We start from the raw sequence: 20,191 nt of genomic DNA, 5'->3' as shown, positions 1-20,191 counted from the left end.
AGTGGTTGGGGAATCCCACAGTTCTCTGAGCCCAAGAGAGTAAAGTAGCCCCTTGATGTGTCTAAGCATGGGGATACTATGAGAATGGTCAGCTTCTAAGATGACCTGCAGGGCTGTAGTAAAGGAGGTGAGCTCTGGGGTGGTCCAAAGGCGCCACCAATACAAGAGGGGGTGTAGACGGGCTTTGTGGTCAATGTGTTTCATGCCTAGGTCTTTAAAAAGAGGAAACAGTGGAGTACTCAACGGGAGGGACATTAGATTCCATAAGAAATTATTTTTCAGACACCTTTATTTCTTGGGCTTTGGCATAGCCCCAAAGTTCAGCCCCATAGAGGGCTGAGCTTACTGCCTTGGTTTCGTATATCCGGATTGCGGGGCGTATTGGTTTGGTATTTGAAAGGTTAAAGTCATTTATTAAGCCCCCCGTTGTTTGCTTTAACTTGAGTGCTTGCTTGGCAATGTGTGAATTCCAAAGCATTTTTTCAGTTAACATTATGCCCAAGTAACTAAAAGTGTCAACCTTTTCAAGTGGAGTTCCCTCGAGAGTGAACTTTCCTCGAAATGGTCTGTTTGGATTAAGTGTCATCAGTTTCGTTTTAGAGGCATTGATTTCAAGTCCCCGTGTGGAGCAAAATTCCTCAAAACATGTGAGGAGTTTACGTAATTCACTTGGGGTATTGGATATCAGCAATGTATCGTCTGCAAAGAGCTGAACCATAATTTTCTGTGTGCCTAATGATAGTGCATCAGCCTCCAGTCTGAGTAAAGAGGGGACAATATAATTGATGTACAGGGAGAACAGGGTGGGGGCAAGGAAACACCCTTGCAGCACACCCCTTGACACCTGAATTCTGTCAGTTAACTGCCCCTATCATCCCACCTGACAAGTGCATAGTTACCCTTGTGGAGCCGGGTTAGTAAAACAAGAATGTGCTCAGGGATTCCCATTAGGGAAAGAACTTCCCACAGCTTGTTACAGGGTACTAAATCGAATGCGGATTTCAAGTCCACAAAAGCAACATACAGGTTTCCCTTTACCAATAAAAACGGTTTTCCAGTATAAGAGCAGGAACCTAAGGGCTTGCTCAATGGTAGATATTTTTTTGTGAAAACCTGCCTGGAGAGGACTAAGGATGTTGCATTTTATCATCCAGTCTTGAATCTTGCCCAGAAGGCAATGACAGAACATTTTCTGCACAGTCTATTAAGCTAATAGACCTATAATTGCTGGGGAGGCTTCTGTCATCCTTTTTAAAAATTGGGATAACAATGCCCCCCTTCCAAGACTCAGGGATTGGCGCCTCAGATGCTATTGCATTCGCTATGATGGTGATATATCTTGACCAGATTGCTATATCGGTCAAGAATAGGTCTGCTGGGACACCATCCGCTCCAGGTACCCTACAGCGCTTTAGGGAGCCTAAAGTGTATGCTATGTCCACTTCAGAAAATAGTTGCAACACTGGAGGGGTAGGTGTGAGAGTAATAGATGAGCAAGTGTCCTTCTGTCGAGCAGTAGACCTATCATAGTTGTAAAAATATAACCCACTAAAGTGGTCTACCCAGTCCTTTGGTGTGATATTAGTTGTAATGTTCAGATCACTGTTTGCAGGGCAGCACGCTGCCAGGGACCAAAATGTGCTGCAGTTCCTCTCTTGTGCAGCGTCACTAAGTACAACCCACCACTTATCATCTTGTTCACGTTTAGCTTTGTCAATAGCAGATTTGTAAGACTTTCTGGCTAAGCTAATTGCTTTTACATCCTTGTATTTGATAGTTTGGATTAAATGCTTGCTTGAGGAGCGGCACTCTTTGTTAAACCAGCGATGCCTCCCCTTGAACCTCTTACTATCAAGGGCTGTGTCAGCCGAGAAGAGGGTCGCGATACCCTTGAAACATGTAGTGTGAATTAAGCTTGTTTCCTCGTTAGTGTATGTGGAGCCCCCCCCCTAGGCCCGTCAATGTGGTCCTCAAGGTGTTGTTAGCAACGTCAATGAGTGTTGGTCGAGCCAGAACCTGGTTCCACTTTAGGTGGCGTTTTTCATTGACCAGACTGATCCACTTTGGTGCTTTAGCTGAGGTGTTGATTATGGGCAGGTAGCTGCTCAAAGCTGATAAGTGGGCTGAAAGAGGATTATGGTCACTTTCTGATCTCTCGACAACCATCATGTGAATCACTAAAGGCCATAATCTTACGTCGAATAGACAATAGTCAATTCTACTGGTATGGTTAACTTTGTTGTACGTGTGACAGCCCTTTCCATCTGATTTGGTCCTGCCATTTAGTACCCTAAGTCCAAATTCCATAGTCAATGATTTTGCTTGAACAGCAACTTGGGACCACCTTTTAATGGGCGGGAAATCAAGGGCAGGGATAGACCATACTTGATCCTCCTTGTGACTGGACCCAAGATCATCCCTGTCAAGAGGTTCAAATGTGATGTTAAAGTCACCTGCCACAATAATTTTGTAGTGCCGGGACAGTTTTGCAAAAATGCCTCCAGAATGGAGAGGGCTTTGGAAACACGACCTCTCCACCCCCCAAACTACCCTGGCATAAATGTTAAAAATAATCAAAACTGCATCAGCCCGGAATGATAGGCGAAGACCTAGCGGGTCGGGGGAATCAATAGATAGCTGTACTATGTGGCAGTTTAGTGACTTTCTAGTCCAAATGGCTAGACCCCCAGAGGGCCTTCCCCTGGTACTGCCCAGAGCAGGAATATAAAAGTTGGAGTAGCCAGTTCGAAAGAGTGGATCAGTTGACCATGTCTCTTGAAGAAGACATATGTCGTGTTCATCAATAAAGGAGGTGAAGGACGGGAGGTGAAAGATAGATCTCAGGTCTGCCACATTCCATGAGACAATTCGTACTCCATTAGTTGAATGGACAGCCCTGTCCACTGACATATTTGAGGGTTTGGTTTCCAAAAGTGGGTTTAGCAGGTGAGATTGCTTAGAAGGAGAGGGGTCATCATCACTATTCATCCAGTAAATCCAGAATTGAGTAAGGATAAGCATCTGTGGGACCTGACCTGGTCCTAGGTGCGATATTCTCATGCTTTGCTATCTGTAATGAGTGTGAGTCACGGAGGAAAGAATGTACAATGTTGTCGCGGCCATGCAATAAATCACGGGCGGTCTGGTGGGATCTGTACGGAGAAAGATTGTGAGTGCTTGCAGGGGCAATACTGGGGGCTACGGCCAGACTGTGGACAGTTGTTTCATGTAAGTCAGGGGGAAGTTCAACATGTATTTCAGATGATACTTTAAGTCGATCATTCTCGCTAAGAGCAGATGGTTTACCTGTTGGGCAGTGGATGGGGCAGGCCATACAATGTGCAGGTGAACTAGGATATTTGAACTGGATACGGGTTTGCTCTGGAGCACTTGGGCCACCAGGTTGTCCACCATAGTCCTATCCCTGAATGTCAACTATAAAATGTAAAGGTGTGTGCCAGGATATGGCCTTCTTACTGCATCAATTATATCCTTGCGTATAACAGGGTAACAGCCTCTTACGTGGCGAATCCAATGAATTGCCTTATTTCTAGTGGAATCTCCCCCTTCTCTTGGTGCCAACGGGTGTGCTTAGGAACATTTACCATTAGGACAGTCCTTGTGTATTGGAGTCGGTCAATGATGGGTTTAGCTGTGTACTTAGGGACAGTATTGCTTGTAGGTTTTGTAATTTGATAGTAGGCATCAAGTGTCTTCCCTGCGCCTAAACTAATGTGGGGGGAGAGGGGGAATGATCTGATTCCTTGATCTTGGCATTGGCTAAAGATTGGTCAGCACAACCACTTGCTTGCATTGTGGGCAATTTCATTGTTGTACCTTAGTGGTATGGTAGTGGATTGTAATAATGATTTATGGAACTCGTGGTATCTGGAGGAATTAACTGCTTGACTACTGCAATTAAGGAATTAACCATAGACGTTAGTTCTGACACCTCCCTTTTTAAGTTTTGTATGCAAAGCACATGCTGTTCATTTGACTTGACTGAGTGCTCATTTACATCTACATCTACTGGCCCACCCATCCTGGTACATAGATCTGGGTCGTCCTGAGAGTCTGGGATGTTTATTAAGGGAGTAAAGCGGTTGGTACACTGAATAGGGTCGCTGGGATTAGCTGGAAGCTTATCCGCCGATAATGGGGGAGCGTGGGTGATGACATCCCTACCCTTCCCCGGCCAGTGGTGGCTATAGCCTGTTGGCCGCGCTTTACAAATATGTCATCAATTTTCTTGTGGCCAGCGCCCTTCCTGACAGGAGAGCACGCTCCCCCAATCCCGGTGGGGCTGCTGTCCGAGGAGGAGTTTAAGATTCTTTCACATTCGTCAAGAAGGTTGACGATTCTGTCCATAATACAGTTGTTGACTACATGCTTCTGTCTTTTCCACTTATTTTACACCAGCCCTGTCCCACCCTCTATTGCTTTCCCTTTGCCCATTTGCATATAATTAATGGAAATGTTCAATGATAAACCTGCAAAAAGATACAGTAGTGGCAAGAGTCAAGGCCACCTATTAAAAGAAACAATGTTAGTGGGGTGGCCCAGCCCAGCCTCCTCCGAGCTACGACGGGCATGGACGGGCCCGGCCCGCGCCGCAAAGTGCCTCACGTGCGCTATATAGCGCTCGTTGGTGTGATCAAGTGGATGCAGGTGCTGACCAAATGGCCGCCTCCTGGGGCCACAAAGCAGTCTGGGATATGTAGTCCCTGCAGAGTTCCTTATCAATCTTACCACATCACTGACAGTCAGTAACCCAAAGTGTGCTTTATGTTGCTTGCGTCTCATTTACTTTGATTTTTTTTTATACAGCGTTTCAAACGATCTGTAACACATTTTGTCTATCCGTTACTGCTATCTGTTTGTCTCCTCCTTCATGGTCATCTATTCCTCTTCTGAGTTCTGAAAACGGCACTTCTGGATGGGTTTGGACTAACCACTGAGCAATACAGGATAAAGTTCAGAGAGGCGAGGAAAGACTCCTCCTAAGACTGGGTAGATTTTGTTGACTGTTCTGTGAAAGCTCTGGAAGGCTGGTTGCATGGATGCAAAGTCAGTGATTATCAGGGCTTGTACAACCTCATCTTGAGAGAGCATACTTTGAATAACTGTGTGTCTGATTTGTTGCATCAATACCTGGTGGATTCTGATCTGACCTCTCCCCAAGAATTGGGAAAGAAGGAAGACAAATGGGTCAACACCAGGGTGAGCAGAAAAGCCCATACAGGGGGTGACCACAAAAAGAAAGATACAGGTAAGCACCAGGAAAAGGGTGGGGACAAAGAAAAATCCAAAGAGTCTTCATCAGGCCCACAAAATTCCTCTGGGGGTGGGGGCAAATCCTCTTCCTCCAGCTTCAATAAACCTTGGTGCTATGTCTGTAAAAACAAAGGCCATAGGACAGGAGACAGCTCCTGCCCTAAGAAAGGCACTAAGCCAACCACTACTACCAACCCCACTTCTACTTCTAGTGCCCCGAGAAATAGCAGTAGTGGTGGGACTACTAACAGTAGTCAGTCTAAGGGTGTAGCTGGGCTCACTTAAGGGACTGTAGTGGAGTCTGGCTTGGTTAGAGAGACCACTGATGGGGGCACTGACTTTGACACCTTGCTGCCTATTCCCTTAACATGGGTAAGTACAGGCAGCATCCTCTGATAAATGGTGTTGAGGCTGAGGCATACAGGGACACAGGTGCCAGTGTCACTATGGTGACTGAAAAACTGGTGTCTCCTGAGCAACACCTACTTGGTCTCCAGTACGAAGTCACTGATGCTCATAACAACACTGTGTGCCACCCTATGGCAGTTGTTGATTTCAGCTGGTGGGGGGTTACTGGTCCAAAAGAAGTTCTAGTGTCCAAAGACCTACCTGTAGAGTGTCTACTTGAGGACGACTTGGAGACTTCAGCTTGGGCTGAAGTGGAGTTGGAAGCCCATGCAGCAATTTTGGGCATCCCAGGGGATATTTGCGCCCTTACAAGAGCACAGGCTAAAAAGAAGAAAGAACTGGGGAACTTGGAGCCTGGAACAATAGCCGATGAACTTCCCAAACCCAAGAGTAGGAAGGGCAAGAATGTGGCCCCTACTCCAGCCTCCAGTAAGGATTCAACTCCAGAGGAGGAAGAATCCACTCCCGTGGCAGAACCTACACCAGTGGAGCTACAGGCTGACACAGCTGAGCTCTTTGGTGTAGGGGGGCCTGCCAGGAAGGAGTTCAGTAGGGCACAAAAGACTTATCCCACACTGGAGGGCTTGAGGCAGCAAGCTGTCACTCAAGAGGCAGGAGATGTCAGTGACACCCACAAGGTGTATTGGGAAGAGAACCTCTTGTACTCAGAGCCAAGGGACCCCAATCCTAGTGCCACCAGAGGTTGGTAGTCCCTCTGCAGTACAGAGAATTTTTGTTAACCCTAGCACATGACATTCCCCTATCAGGTCACCTGGGGCAAAGCAAAACTTGGGACTGACTTGTCTGTCACTTTCACTGGCCCCATATTTCAGAAGACACAAAGGAGTTTTGTCACTCCTGTGTCACCTGTCAAGCCAGCGGCAAGACAGGTGGCATCCCAAGGGCTCCCTTAATTCCACTTCCAGTGGCTTGGAACAACCTCGCAAGCCTCCCAAGCAAGACATACTGGACTATGTGCCTGGCCTCAGTTCTACGATGGCTGAGTATATGAAGATGGCCACTACAACAATTCATGCCGGCCAGGAGCTGCAAAAGCAATGGCATGACCAGAAGGGTCTACTGACTGTATACCAGCCAGGAAAGAAAGTGGGTCCTATAGCCTGTGGCTCCTAGGGCACTCCAGGACAAGTGGAGTGGTCAACACACAATAGTGGAGAAAAAGAGTGAGGTTACCTACCTGGTAGACCTAGGCACTACCAGAAGCCCCCTCAGGGTGCTTCATATGAACCACCTAAGTCCTACTATGAGAGGTCTGATATGACTCTTCTCATGGCCACTGATGAGGGACAGGAAGAGGAAAGTGACCCCATCCCTGACCTCTTCTCCAACACTGCTGCTGATGGCTCAGATGAAGGGGTAGTCATTGCTGATTTCCTCTCAGTCACAAAAGGAAAACTGCGGGAGTCTCCTGGGACAGTTCTCAGAACTGTTATCATTGACACCTGGCCAAATCACTTGGTGTGAACACACCATTGACACAGGGGACAGTTTGCCAATTACAAGTAAAATTTACAGGCAACCCGAGCATGCCAGAGACAGCTTCAAGTCTGAAGTTCAGAAGATGCTAGACCTAGGAGTCATTGAGCCCCCAAACAGCCCCTGGGCTAGTCCAGTGGTTCTAGTCCAAAAACCTCACTCCCAAAATGGAAAGAGAGAAATGTGGTTTTGTGTTGACCATAGAGGGCTCAACACTATAACAAAACAGATGTTCATCCTATCCCTAGGGTAGATGAACTAATAGATACACTGGCATCTGCCAAGTATCTGAGTACATTTGATTTACCTGCTGGATATTGGCAGATCAAGTTATCAAATGATGCTAAACCAAAAACAGCATTTTCAACCATTGGAGAGCACTATCACTTTACAGTGATGCCCTTTGGGCTGCAAAAATGCACATGCCACATTTCGGAGGCTGGTAAATACAGTCATACAAGGGTTGTAAGCCTATAGTGCAGCTTATCTTGATGATATAGCATTTTGTAGCCCCACCGCGGAGGATCGCCTGGTCCACCTGGGGATTGTTTTGGAGGCTCTGCAGAAAGGATGCTGCACTATCAAGGCCTGTAAGTGCCAAACAGAGCAGAGGAAGGTTGTACATCTAGGCCACCTGGTAGGTTGGGGCCAGATTCAACCACTGCAGGGGAAGATTCAAACCATTTTGGATTGGGCTCCCTCTACTACTCAGACCTAGGCGAGCCTTCTTAGGCCTCATTGGGTACTACAGGAGGTTCATTAAGAATTATGGCTCCATTGTGGCCCCTCTTAATGACCTCACCTCAAAAAGGATGCCTAAAAAAGTTTTGTGGACAGCTAGCTGTCAAAAAGATTTTGAAGATCTTAAACAGGCCATGTGCTCTGCACCTATTTTAAGAAGCCCTGACTACTCCAAGCAGTTTATAGTTCAGACAGATGCTTCTGAGGTAGGGGTTGGGGCAGTTTTGTCACAACGTAATACAGAGGGCCAGACCAACCTGTATCTTTTATAAGCAGAAGGTTGACATCCAGGGAAAAGCGTTGGTCAGCCATAGAAAGGGAGGCATTTGCTGTGGTTTGGGCTTTGAAGAAACTGAAGCCATACTTGTTTGGCACTCACTTCCTTGTTCCGACAGACCACAAGCTCCTTCTATGGTTAAAACAAATGAATTGAGAAAATCCCCAACTGTTGAGCTGGTCCATATCCCTACAGGGAATGGACTATACAGTGGAACATAGACCTGGGAGTGACCACTCCAATGCAGACGGACTTTACAGGTATTTCCACTTAGACAATGAAGACTCATCTGGCCAAGGTTAGCCTTACTGTCTTTCGTTTGGGTGGGTTGTCTAGGAAAGTTCCATCTCTCTGGCATGGTTACCCCTACATTTTGCCTGTTGTCAGTTTGTTTTTAGCTGTGTTCGCTAGGATCCTGCTAACCAGGACCCCAGTGACTGTGCTCTCTCCCTTTAAAGTTGATTACTTGGACCACAACCATCCCTCCATTAGGCATACTAGTGGCCCCTTATAAGTCCCTAGTGTATGCTTGCACTGCTGAAAGGTAGTTTTCTTCCAGGACGGGGCATTGGCCAGGGTTGGCAGGTTTCCTAGTCGCATTGCCATAAGATTATGTTTTATGTGTGGTGCAAATGTTGTACCGGTTCAAGTTTGGTATAGTATTTTATGATCTTCCATACACGTGCCTGGGTGCTAAATTTAGCTTTATCCTCTATAAATGGGAGGATTTTGGTGGCCTTGGTAGCCCCGCTCTGGAGAAAGCATTATATGTTGGAGCAGCCTCCCACAAATCCTTAAGTTGTAAATCGACGATTGAGGATTGGAGATACTTATGGTAGGCTGAGTGCTGGTCACATTGCAGGGCCTGCCAGAGGGCTTTGTTCAGACTGTCTGCTGAGTGACTGATTTTATACCAGGTTTTAACTGCCTCCGCTCTTGCGGCTAGGTCTTGCCGAACAGGTCCGAATACGAGGCGGAGCTGTGCCGGTGATGGAGAATTTGGTAGTTTGACAACTTGCCTGAATACTTTGAGCTGTGCTTTATCTATCAGGGGCACGTCTTGACCGTGCATCGCCACTCTTGCATAGGTTAGGGTGGGAAGCAGTTTAGATGAAATAACTGTTAGCAGTGGACGAAGTGACGGTCCGTGTAGTCGTTTAGCCAGTAAGGAGAAGGCGTAGATAAGTGCTGGAACTCTTTGCGCTATGTATTTCTTCTGTTGGCGAAAGGAGTCGTTGGCATCTAAAATTACTCCAAGATGTTTATCATATGGCACCAACTCTAGTAAGACATTGCTTAAGGCCATCCTAGATTTGGGGGTAGGTTTGCAGCCAAGAAGCATTATTTTTGATTTTGCGACGTTGAATTCCTGATGGTTGGAATGGACGTAGTCTGAAAGGATGTTTAGAGATCTTTGTAGCCCAACTTTGGCACAGTGTGTGAGGGAACGACTGCATGAGCAGAGGTGCCCCCAAGAACATCAGCTCCATTTTCATGGAGTTCATGAGTGTGGAGATGCCATTTTACGTGTGTACTGGACATAGGTCACTACCTATGTCCAACTATATAATAGTAACTCTGAACATGGGCATGTTTGCTACCAAACATGTCGGAATCATACCCCAATATTGTTGCCAGTATTGGAAGTATGATTCCATGCATTCTGGGGGCTTCTTAGAGGACCCTCAGCATTGCTCCTACTAGCTTTCTGGGCAGCCCAAGCTACTGCCACCCCTCAGATGGGTTTCTGCCACTCCGCTGTCCAGTGCCACCCTAGGTGTGGTGCGCAGAGTTCGTCCAGAGAGCCTCTTGATTCTGCCATCTTGAATCCAAATTCGGCAAAGGCCTGTGGGAGCATCTCAGTGGCCAGATCAGGCAGGTCACGTCAGAGCCCCCTCCTGATATGTGGTCATCTGGCTAGGTGACCAATCCCCCTTTCAGGGCTATTTAGGGTCTCCCTCTTGGGTAGGTCCTCAGATTCGGTGGACAAGACTCCAGCAGGACTCCTCTGCACTGTTCACTTCGAATTCTGGCCACTGGAACCACAACTGGACTCTACAATCTGCAGCAACAGTGACAACGCTCTTCTGCAACTTTGTCTCTCCGGCTCCTTCCAGCAACTGCAACACTTCCCCAGTTGTGCATCCTCTTAGGGCAGCAAGTCTTCAGTCTTCAGCATGCAAAAGAAGCAAGAAGGAATCTCCCTTGGTATGAAGGAGTCACCCCCCTGCATCCACAGGCACCGACAGCAACGCCGACTGTCTACGTGGATCTCCTCTCATCCTGAGCTGTCTGGATCCTGCACCACAGGTGGTGGTCTGGAGTGGTCCCTCTGGTCCTCTCTGCCAGCTGTCTAACTTTGTTGGAGGTAAGCCCTTGCCTTCCTACACAGGACATTACCCCCGTTCACCACATCTCTTGCAGCTACCAAGGCTTTTTGGCATCTCCTTCAAGGGATCTTCGGGCCCCTTGTAGCACCAGCCCCCAGCACTCTTCCCTGCAACGCACAGCCCTCTACATGCTTCTCTTGCGACGTGGGACCTATTCTCAGGTGTGCTACATCAGTCTCTCTGCGACTCCTGGGATCCTTGCCTGTGGGTCTTCTGTGGAGGCTGCCTCCTCTTCTTTGGACTTTCTGCACTACTGATGGTCGCCTGGGACTCCCCACGTGGGTTGAGTCCCCCTTGGACCTTGTTGGTCCCCGGCAGCTCCACTTTTCCTCCAACTGCGACATTTGCCTTTGCCAAGGCTTGTTGGTGGTGTTTCCACACCACAGACTGACTCCAATCCTTCGTGTGGCGTGGGATGCTGACTCCATCTTTCAGGAACTCTTCATCTGCTCCAGGGCTGTATTGCTGACCATCTTCGTCTCCCCGTTGATCAAATCCTGCATCCACAGATGAGTAGGTAGTAGCTCCTGGCACCACCAGACTCCACAACTGAAACTGGACTTGGTCCCCTTCTTTTGCCAGTATTTCTCTTTCAGAATCCACCTTTTGTTGCTTGCAGTCTTTTCTGGGTCTTGCAAAATCCTTCTCCAAAGTCCTAGTGGGTTGGCTTGGGTAGAACAGGAACTACCCCAGGTCGCTGGGGGTGCTCCAGTACTTATCTCTGGAGTTTCCTACTACCTCCAGCTCCCCTCTACCGATTCCACTTTCTTGGGTGGGGGCCTGACCCTTGCATTCCACTTTTTTTAGTATATTGTTTGGTCTCCCCCAGGTCTTCAGTATTGCCTATTGCTTTCCACTGTTTTCTATTACTTTTTTATGCCTATTTCCTGGTTGGTACTGTACATTAATAGTGTGTTTACTTGCCTCCTATTGGAGAATAGCCTATCTATTTTTTTGTACTTGTGTCACTAAAATAAATACCTTTATTTTTGTAACACTTTGTGGTTCTTTCATGTTTATAAGTGCTGTGTGACTATAATGGTATTGCTTTACATCTCTTAGATAAGCCTTGACTGCATCCCACCATGTGCACACAGATGTTTCCCTGTACACAGCTCTAATGGTCCATAGTCCAGGACACGTTAACTTTTTAACATGTAATGTATGTGGTCTTAATACACATAAAGGAATTGGGCAGGTATTTGCATACTTAGATCAGTCACCAGGTGGATGTCGCACTATTGCAGGAAACCCATCTCATGCCGCTCGCAGCACGAGCACTGGAATCCAAATAGAGGGGGCACCCGAATAGCTTCCCTGCATTCGTCCTATTTTAGGGGTGTACTCATTATGATTAAGAAAGATATTCCATTTGTCATCACGCACTCTGAAACAGATAATATGGGGAGATGCAAGATTGTGCAGGGGAATTTGTGTGGCACGCCAAACACCATGGTCAGCCTCTATGGACCAAACGTGGATGACCCAACCTTCTACGTTCAGGACTGGAGGCAGCAACATGCGTTAAGCACTACTGTGATTATATTGGAGGGGGACTTAAATGTCCACTTAGACCCAATGCTAGACAGATCTGTTGGTGGATATGGGCACAGTAGGCGGACCACCAAGGTTCTCCGGGAAGGAGTGTCAGAATGTGGGCTCGTAGATATATGGAGAGAACGCCACCCTGGAGTTAGGGAAGGCACATTTGCACCATTGTTGCATTCCACATGGTCCCAACTTGACTACTAGTTAGTGATGAAGGAGGTTAGTGCATGTACTACAGAAGTCCAACACCAGCCAAAAACATTGTCAGATCATTCCCTTGTGTTACTAATGGTGAACATACCCACCCACACACCTAAACAATTTCAATGGTGCCTCCAAGCCTCAGCCCTGTTCAGTGCGGTGTTCTGCGATGGAATACGCACAGCGATAATGCAATACTTTGCTGAAAATTAAGGCACAGCAAAGGATGCGAGTACACTCTGGGAAGCCTTTAAAGCCACTGTTAGAGGAGCACGTATTGGGTTACAGGCTGGAGAGTTATTTATGATCCATTCATACTCGAGTCCAAAATATAGAGTGGACTCTGCAGACATTGAAGCAAGACTATACCCTTGACCAGAGTCTCACGACCCTGGCTGACATCAGAACATATGTCACAGAATATACTGAAACTGCTGAGCAAGAAGTGAGACTCCTGTCTTGGCGCTGGGTTGCAAGGGCTTATGGAGAGGGCTTTAGGCCCGGCCGCACCTTGGCAGCAAAGATTAAAAACTACTGGACACACTTGCACATAATGGGTATACAATCCCAAGATGGGAACACCTCACGCAACACACTGACAATAACAGCCCAATTTGTAGATTTTTACACCGGACTCTATGGAGCCCGAGCCTCGGCCATAGAAAGGGAAACAGCATCTCACCTATATGATGTGGTGTTAGCCTGGTTTTTCCCGGGGCAAAGGAAATTTGGTACAACTCATCACAGAGGAAGAAGTACGGGAAGCTATATGCCCTTCTGAACGGGAAAGCGATGGGGACCGATGGCTTGCTAAGCGAGTTCTATAAAGCGTATGCTGATCTATTGGTACTCCACTTACGAAATATTTACGTTGAAGCGTTTGGCAAACAAATATTGCCCCCAACTGTTAGGGAAACGATAATAATTACTCTTCTCAAGCCAGATAAGCCACCCAATAGATGAGACTCATACCGCTTGTTATCCCTAATCAGCACTTCAGTCAAAATTCTAAAACAAAAAAATAAAACGTGATTCGACTTCCAGCACTGGTTCTTACGGACCAGTCCAGCTTTGTTCCGTCCCTCTTCACCACACCAAATGTATGTACACTATTTGTGGTATTACATCAGCTTGACCCCTCACTCCCGGCGGCGGCAGTTCTACTTGATGCCGCAAATGCCTCTGACTCAATACAATGGCCATACATGTTCGCGGTACTACATCGTAGGGTTATGCCGCTGGTGTTCTTGCAGTGGGTGTGTCTGCTTTGCACAGATCCAGTAGCATGGGTCTGGGTTAATAGCACTGTATCAGAGACATTTAAAATCCACAGGGGGACTAGACAGGGCTGCCCACTGTCACTGATATTAATTGCCCTGGTGCTCGAACCACTGGCCTGTATAATCTGTCAGCGACATGCGGAGACCACACTGAGATTTTGGCTGCGGCCACTGTCGATATCCTTGTACGCCAATGACATGGTGTTATATGTCCTGCACCCAGAAACTAACTTGGCACTGGTCATCCGTGAATATGTTGAATACGAATGGTACTCGGATCTGAGTGTTAATGGGAGCAAATCAACCATCTTCCCCTTAACCATGAGCACCAGTCCACATCCTATGGAGTTTCCACTGGAATGGTGCACAAACCCCATTAAATACTTGGGCATGTGGGTGCATGGTAACCCAGATATAGTTATCTGGCACAATTACAGAACTGCGGTTTCAAGACTGGAGGACCAGGTGGCCCACTGGAAAAGGCTTACGTTAACATTTGCTGATAGAATAGCACTTATGAAGATGGTTGTGCTTCCCAAATTTCTGTACCTGTTTGTGAATATTCCCACTCCACTGACAAAAGCCTTTTTTAAGATGCTTAGAACCCTCATGATAAATCTAACGGGGGCAGGAAAGCAATCTAAAGTAAGCTGGAATACATTAACACAACCATATTCACACGGGGACTTTGAAGCTCTGGATTTGTACCTGCATTATCTATGTGCACAGGCCCATTTTGCCCACTACTGGTACTACCCCCCAAAATGTACACCGCATATAGCGGTAGAAAATGACGACACATACCCTGTGCAGCTTTGCGCTATCCTGCCTCACATACGAACAGCTATACCCCAAACAGAAATCAACACTATAAACAGTATGACAAAGGCCTGGCAAGCTCTAGGCAGCAAAGCGATCAAATCCCCAATATATGCGCCTGCCCTCCCACTTAAACACTATCCAGCCCTATCGGTCACACAAGAGCCTAGCATGATAGCCCTACTGGAGAAGGCAGGTATGGCCATGATGGGTGACCTTTTTCCGGGCAGTACCTTTATAGAGCTTTCAGAGTTCAGGGGTACGCATCAATAGATCCCACTACTAACCTATATTTATCAGCGCATGCGGGAGGCTATGAGAACGCACTATAGATCGTACCCAAATGAACCCTCATCATTGGAGGCACTTCAAACATTACTTACATGCAAAGATAGAACAAAACTAATCACCAAGCTATATAATGCATCTCAGAGGGATACAGCTGCCAATGATACCACTGTGCTGGATAAATGGAATAGCCTATTAGCTGACCCATTAACGCCCGCTGACTGGGGATGCTGCTGTGCACTACTGGGTAGGCTGACGCCAAGTTGCAACTTGAGGGTAATGCATTTCACAAATCTGCAACACACATACTACTTCCCACACAAGCTATATAGAACTGGACTAAGGGCAGTCCCGAAATGTAATTGTTGTCATACAATGGAAGCAGACTTCCTGCATGTGGCCTGGTCCTGCAGTCCGTTACAGATTTACTGGACACAGGTAACTGAGGCTCTGTCCATTATGACAAGCGAGGCAGTGCCCTGCACCCCCCAATTTTGTCTCCTTGGTCTAGTCAACTCACCGCAGTTAATTAACCAGAAATTAGTAGCAATAGCGTTACTAGTGACAAAGAGGAGAGTAGCGATACACTGCGGCAGTAATCGTTCACCAACGTTTAATATGTGGTTGAGGGACCTGACATACTGTAGGGATCAATTAGACTGCTATATAGAAGAGCTTCCACAGGCTTCTCGACCCAAGGACATGAGGGGACCTTGCTGTCGGCCTAATATGTAGCTTGATATGCATATTCAGAGTGACCTATGGTACGAAGTATAATGCAACCGATATTTGCGGTAATGCGATGATGTGACGCACTTGGACAGCACCTGTGATGTTTTGATGTTATGTATTTGACGGAAAAAACACTAATATAAACATATTTAAAAAAAACAGATAGAGATATAATTCCACAGCACCCCGTGGGACCTTACCATGGCCCTTCAATCTATCACTTTCTGTCTTTTGACCTTCTCACATGTACTGGGTGTATATGTAGAGATTCTTCGACACCATGGATGGTGCCTTTTGGTGCTATATGTTGATGGGCACTCAAAGATTAGCCAATTTTCTGTTCCCTCTGCCTAGGTCATCGATACAAATTGTGTAAGAATAAGGGGACATCTCCTATTTGTCCATCTTTTGCAAGTCCTGATGATGGTCTCACTGACTTCTGCTACCGAGACCGAAACATCAACGTATTACCCAACTCATTCTTAATTCTTCTAAGGAGGAATCCTCCCTCATTATTACATGAAAAATTATTGTGGACTTTCATTATGAGTAGGTTCTCGTTACATATGTATATGGACTATCAGCAATATTGACAATATCAGACCTACCATGACTCTGTAACGGCATATGTTGTTATTTATGTACCCTGCAAACCCTTTGTTAAATGATTGACATATTATTGTTTTGATTCTACACAACATATATAAAACATTTTTGTGGCTATACACCTGTGGTTTTGTTCCTTTGTGTTTGGATCACATTAAATGTTTTTTGTTTAATTCTTTATAGATGTTACTATTATTTAAACATCTTAAAATCACTTATGATATTATTTACATTTTTTGGTCTAAATAAGTCCCCTGTAGGCATCGTTACACTATATTACTCAGACCCAAGACTACAAGGGTGTACCAGGTTGTTCCTTTCTATTATTACTTTTAGAAAATTGGCATTTTCTTACTTTAGCTATTTGTTGCCTGCTGTCTGTCTCTGATCACTTGTCTGGTTGGGTTACAGCTGGGCTTTGTGTATTCCTCCTAGATAGCCACAGACAATGGGAGCTTAGGTGGGACTTGATGAGCCATCCTGGCAGGATGGGAGGGAGAAGTTGGCCACAGCCTCACTTAAACCTGAATAGGCTGTGTTCTGTCTTCACACAAAGGTCTGCATAAACCCCTGTAGTGAGTCTGGAGCCAGGGGAGGAAGGGCAGGACCCCTCTGCACTTCAAAGGTCTGTCTTTGAAGTCTCTCCCACTTCAAAGGCCCAACTGGGTATAAGTTTTGGGCATCTGAAACCACCAACTCAGTACAATTCTGGACCGATGCATATTCTGCCAGAAAGAAGGACTGCCACTCTGCTGGACTTCTGCCTGCTGTTCCCATGCCTGGGTGAGAAGGACTAGGTGTCCGGCCTTCCGATCTGAAGTCTCAGGGACATAACAGACTTCCAACCACCTTGCTCCTGCACCTGGACTCTGCCATCCATGAGTTTGCCCTGCCAAGTGGTGCCAGCCCAGCCCTGGACCCCTGGAAGTGGGCCTAAGGTGTTTGCTCCAGCGGAACCGACACATCGTTTGCTGCAGGAACAGAATCGATGCTTCACCACTGTTGCGTGAAACAGAATCAGCGCCTGGCCTTTGGAACCCCCACAGACCATTTTCCTAGTGCAATGTTCTTGCATCCCTGTTGGCGCCAGCCTTAACGATACCATCAAAACTCTGCATCCAAGCCTCTGCGCTCATTGGAACAAACACATGGCTTCGACTGCACAATGCATCCTCAACACCGGTTTTTACAGTGCACCTCCCAGCACCTGGATCCTCGACGTTGACGCAGAAATAACTTGCACCCTAAATCCGCAGCATCTCGGAACTGACGCATCACCACTGTCATGTACTCATCACCTCTATTGCATGGTTTGGAACTGATGCAGTACACCACAACCAGGATTTAAGGTGCTTTGGTTCAGCGGGCCTAATTGGTTCCCTGTGGCCGGCCTGCGCTCCTTCTCAGTCAGCCTGAATTTTGATTATGTCCCAGTCCAGCATGACCAGATATCCTTGGTTGGTGTTTCTTACTTCTCAGCAATATTTCACAATTTATTCTTTAAAAATTCATAACTCAAATTCTACTTATTGGGTTTTTGTCATTTTTGTCTTGTTTTATTCATTAAATTTAGATCTATTTCACTAACCTTGTGTGGGATCTTTTTGTGTGGTGTTTTCACTGTTTTACTGTTTAACGTTTTGCACAAATACTTTACACATTGTATCTATAATGGGCCTGACCGCTCTGTGCCAAGCTACCCAGAAGGTGATCATAGTTCAATGTAGGGTTTGCCTGACAATTACCCTGACTAGGATTGTGGTTGCTGTTCGACTAAGATTTAAACATCAGTCAACCTACAACCCAATATCTAACAATAGTGACTTAGGGTTTCAGTTCACCATAGGCCCGGCCTTGGAACGTCTGTTCTGTCTGTTGTGAAGAAAGCCTTGCAGCAGCTAATTTTCTCTCTTGTCCCATTCCCCGCTCCCCTTGGGCACTCATTTTTCACATTGCAATTGTGTGGATCTGGAGTGCATTTCGGGAGAGTTCGAGGAAGTCTGTGTGTATTCATGTTACTCCTGCAGAACAGAGATTGCTGGTAAGTCATGACAGCCTTGCTTCAAATGCAGGCCACAACACCTCGGTGATGCTTTGGTATTTAATAGGTTATATATTCTTTGTAGACATGGAAGTATCGAGCATGGAGGACCTTTGAAAGAACACCATTATTTCGAACACCAAGTATACTGAACAGGGACTATTTTCTTGAGCCAAGTATAAACCGAATTACCATTAACATGTATTGGATTTTGTTGGGCTTTCTTACCTGTAAGGGTTTCTAAGTTCTTCTGTGATATAATTGAGTTGGTTCCTTGAAAATAAAAAGCATCAGTCATAGTTTGAAATGCATTTTATAACACCTACAGAATACATTCTTACATTGTCAGAGCGCCAGTTAGTAGATCTAAAACAAGGATTAGCATTTAGCATTTTTTAATAAAGCGTTGAAAAAATGTATTTTATTCAATTTTCTTTACTTAGCCTTCATGTGTAAATAATACTATTTTTACACAAGATTGACAAAATGATGCATTTCAGTAGCCTTCCCTCCAACACAACCCCGATCTTTCCAAATAATTTACATGAACAATTAAAATAGTTGACCTCGTGGAACCAGCTTTATCATCATAGACCTTTTACTTTGGAGTAGAAAATTGTCGTTTCTCTCAAATAGCATACTGTGCAGTTTAAAATGATCAAGTTATCCTTGACTTTCTCTCAGAGTAAGGACATAATCGTAGCATCCTTTCCTTCAAATGTTATTTTAATAAGGTACTTCTAGAGGGCAGGGGTGGGTAGTACTTAATATGTAAAAGAAAGAGTGCCAGTGCCCAAAGCTCTGCTCAGAAGCCAGCAGCCGGAGCAAGCGCTTAAAATACTAAAGGTGCATATTCATGAATCCACCTCATGTCTCTTTAATCCTCTACCAGACAATTGTTGTCTCTTTACCTCACTCTTGCAGCTTCCTGTTTTATCTCTTTGTGGTGTTGTTTCTTTCTTTTCTTCCGCCTTTACCCTTTGTGTGTTTTTCCCTTTGTTGCTCTCTGGAAATGTCTGAGGTGGAAAAATTAGAGCTGGTCCGCAAAATATGAGTGTCGGTGGCCCCCACCAGCTCAAACTAAGTACTCGGAGAGGGTTTAGGAGTAAGATGAGAGAGTGTGAGTGAACTCCTCGTGCCATGTAGTGGAATTTGAGCATTGTCTCTCTCCTTTTCACATTCTACAGTACAATTTGGATAGCCAGTTAGTTAGCCATTGAAAGATCTCAGCACTGTATTTCATCTTTATTCAGTGGGTCTCCGGCAACACCAGTTTCTGAAATCTCACATAATTGCTTGAGCTGTCTTGTGCCTGGATCTAAGTGTGCTTGAGCATAAAGAGTGATAGTGTTGTGCTGTAAGCACATAAACCTGGCATTGAATGCTTTCCTGCCCTTTGAGCTTGATTAAATGCACAGCCTGGGGGAAATCAGATCATCTGCTCAAATTATGCAGAATTCCAGATTCGACTGGCAACAGAAGTCATCAGTGAAATCTGGAATTATAAGAGCTACGCAGGAATACTATCTTCCCAGTGTTTCCTATCTGAAAATTTCAGAAGCTGGAAACTGACCTAGTAATTACACAAGTGACTTTCGTTACCCTAAAATCATACTCAAATGGAGGAGTTACCACACGAATGAGGTGTGATGACACAGACGTCTGTGGTAATTCCCATTTTATAAATGTCGTTTTTAGAGTCAGATTAGGAGCACCAGACACTTATCCACAATCTTAGAAAAGTGAAACATTTTGGATCCCCCCAGCAGCTGGCCTCTCTTCCTGGAGCAGTACCAAAACAGATCATGATCTGGCCATGTATGACCTCAGAACAATCAGGATGAGATTGACTGACCCTTTTAGATTTCTGTGTGTTCTCCAAAAAGCTCATTCCATTCTGAAATCAAGACGCAGGGAGGTAGTAATAATTTGAAGAGTAACTGTACGATTTTCATCCTTTTTGGAGGATTGCACTTAGTCGCCATCCCTTCCTGATGTTCACTCATGCAGCTCCAAGTTGGAATGCAGAGTTCCACAAAGATCCCACTCTCACCAAAACTCTAACATTTATGTCAGGCAGGTAGCAACA

General features: G+C 45.9%; 1 protein-coding gene across 6 annotated transcripts in view; it reads right to left on the bottom strand.

Moving 5' to 3' along the window:
- The window catches only part of SLC7A9 (solute carrier family 7 member 9), a 971,101-nt gene that overhangs the window by 379,264 nt on the left and 571,646 nt on the right, over positions 1–20,191 (bottom strand). For all 6 annotated transcript variants that reach the window (XM_069216551.1, XM_069216557.1, XM_069216555.1 and 3 more), the window contains one exon: positions 18,331–18,375. In XM_069216551.1, coding sequence (XP_069072652.1) covers positions 18,331–18,375 — 45 coding nt within the window. The remainder of the gene's footprint in view (positions 1–18,330; positions 18,376–20,191) is intronic.

The sequence above is a fragment of the Pleurodeles waltl genome, chromosome 12, assembly GCF_031143425.1.
Source record: "Pleurodeles waltl isolate 20211129_DDA chromosome 12, aPleWal1.hap1.20221129, whole genome shotgun sequence".
Taxonomy (NCBI): domain Eukaryota; kingdom Metazoa; phylum Chordata; class Amphibia; order Caudata; family Salamandridae; genus Pleurodeles; species Pleurodeles waltl.
This window is presented reverse-complemented; position numbering and strand designations above follow the sequence as displayed.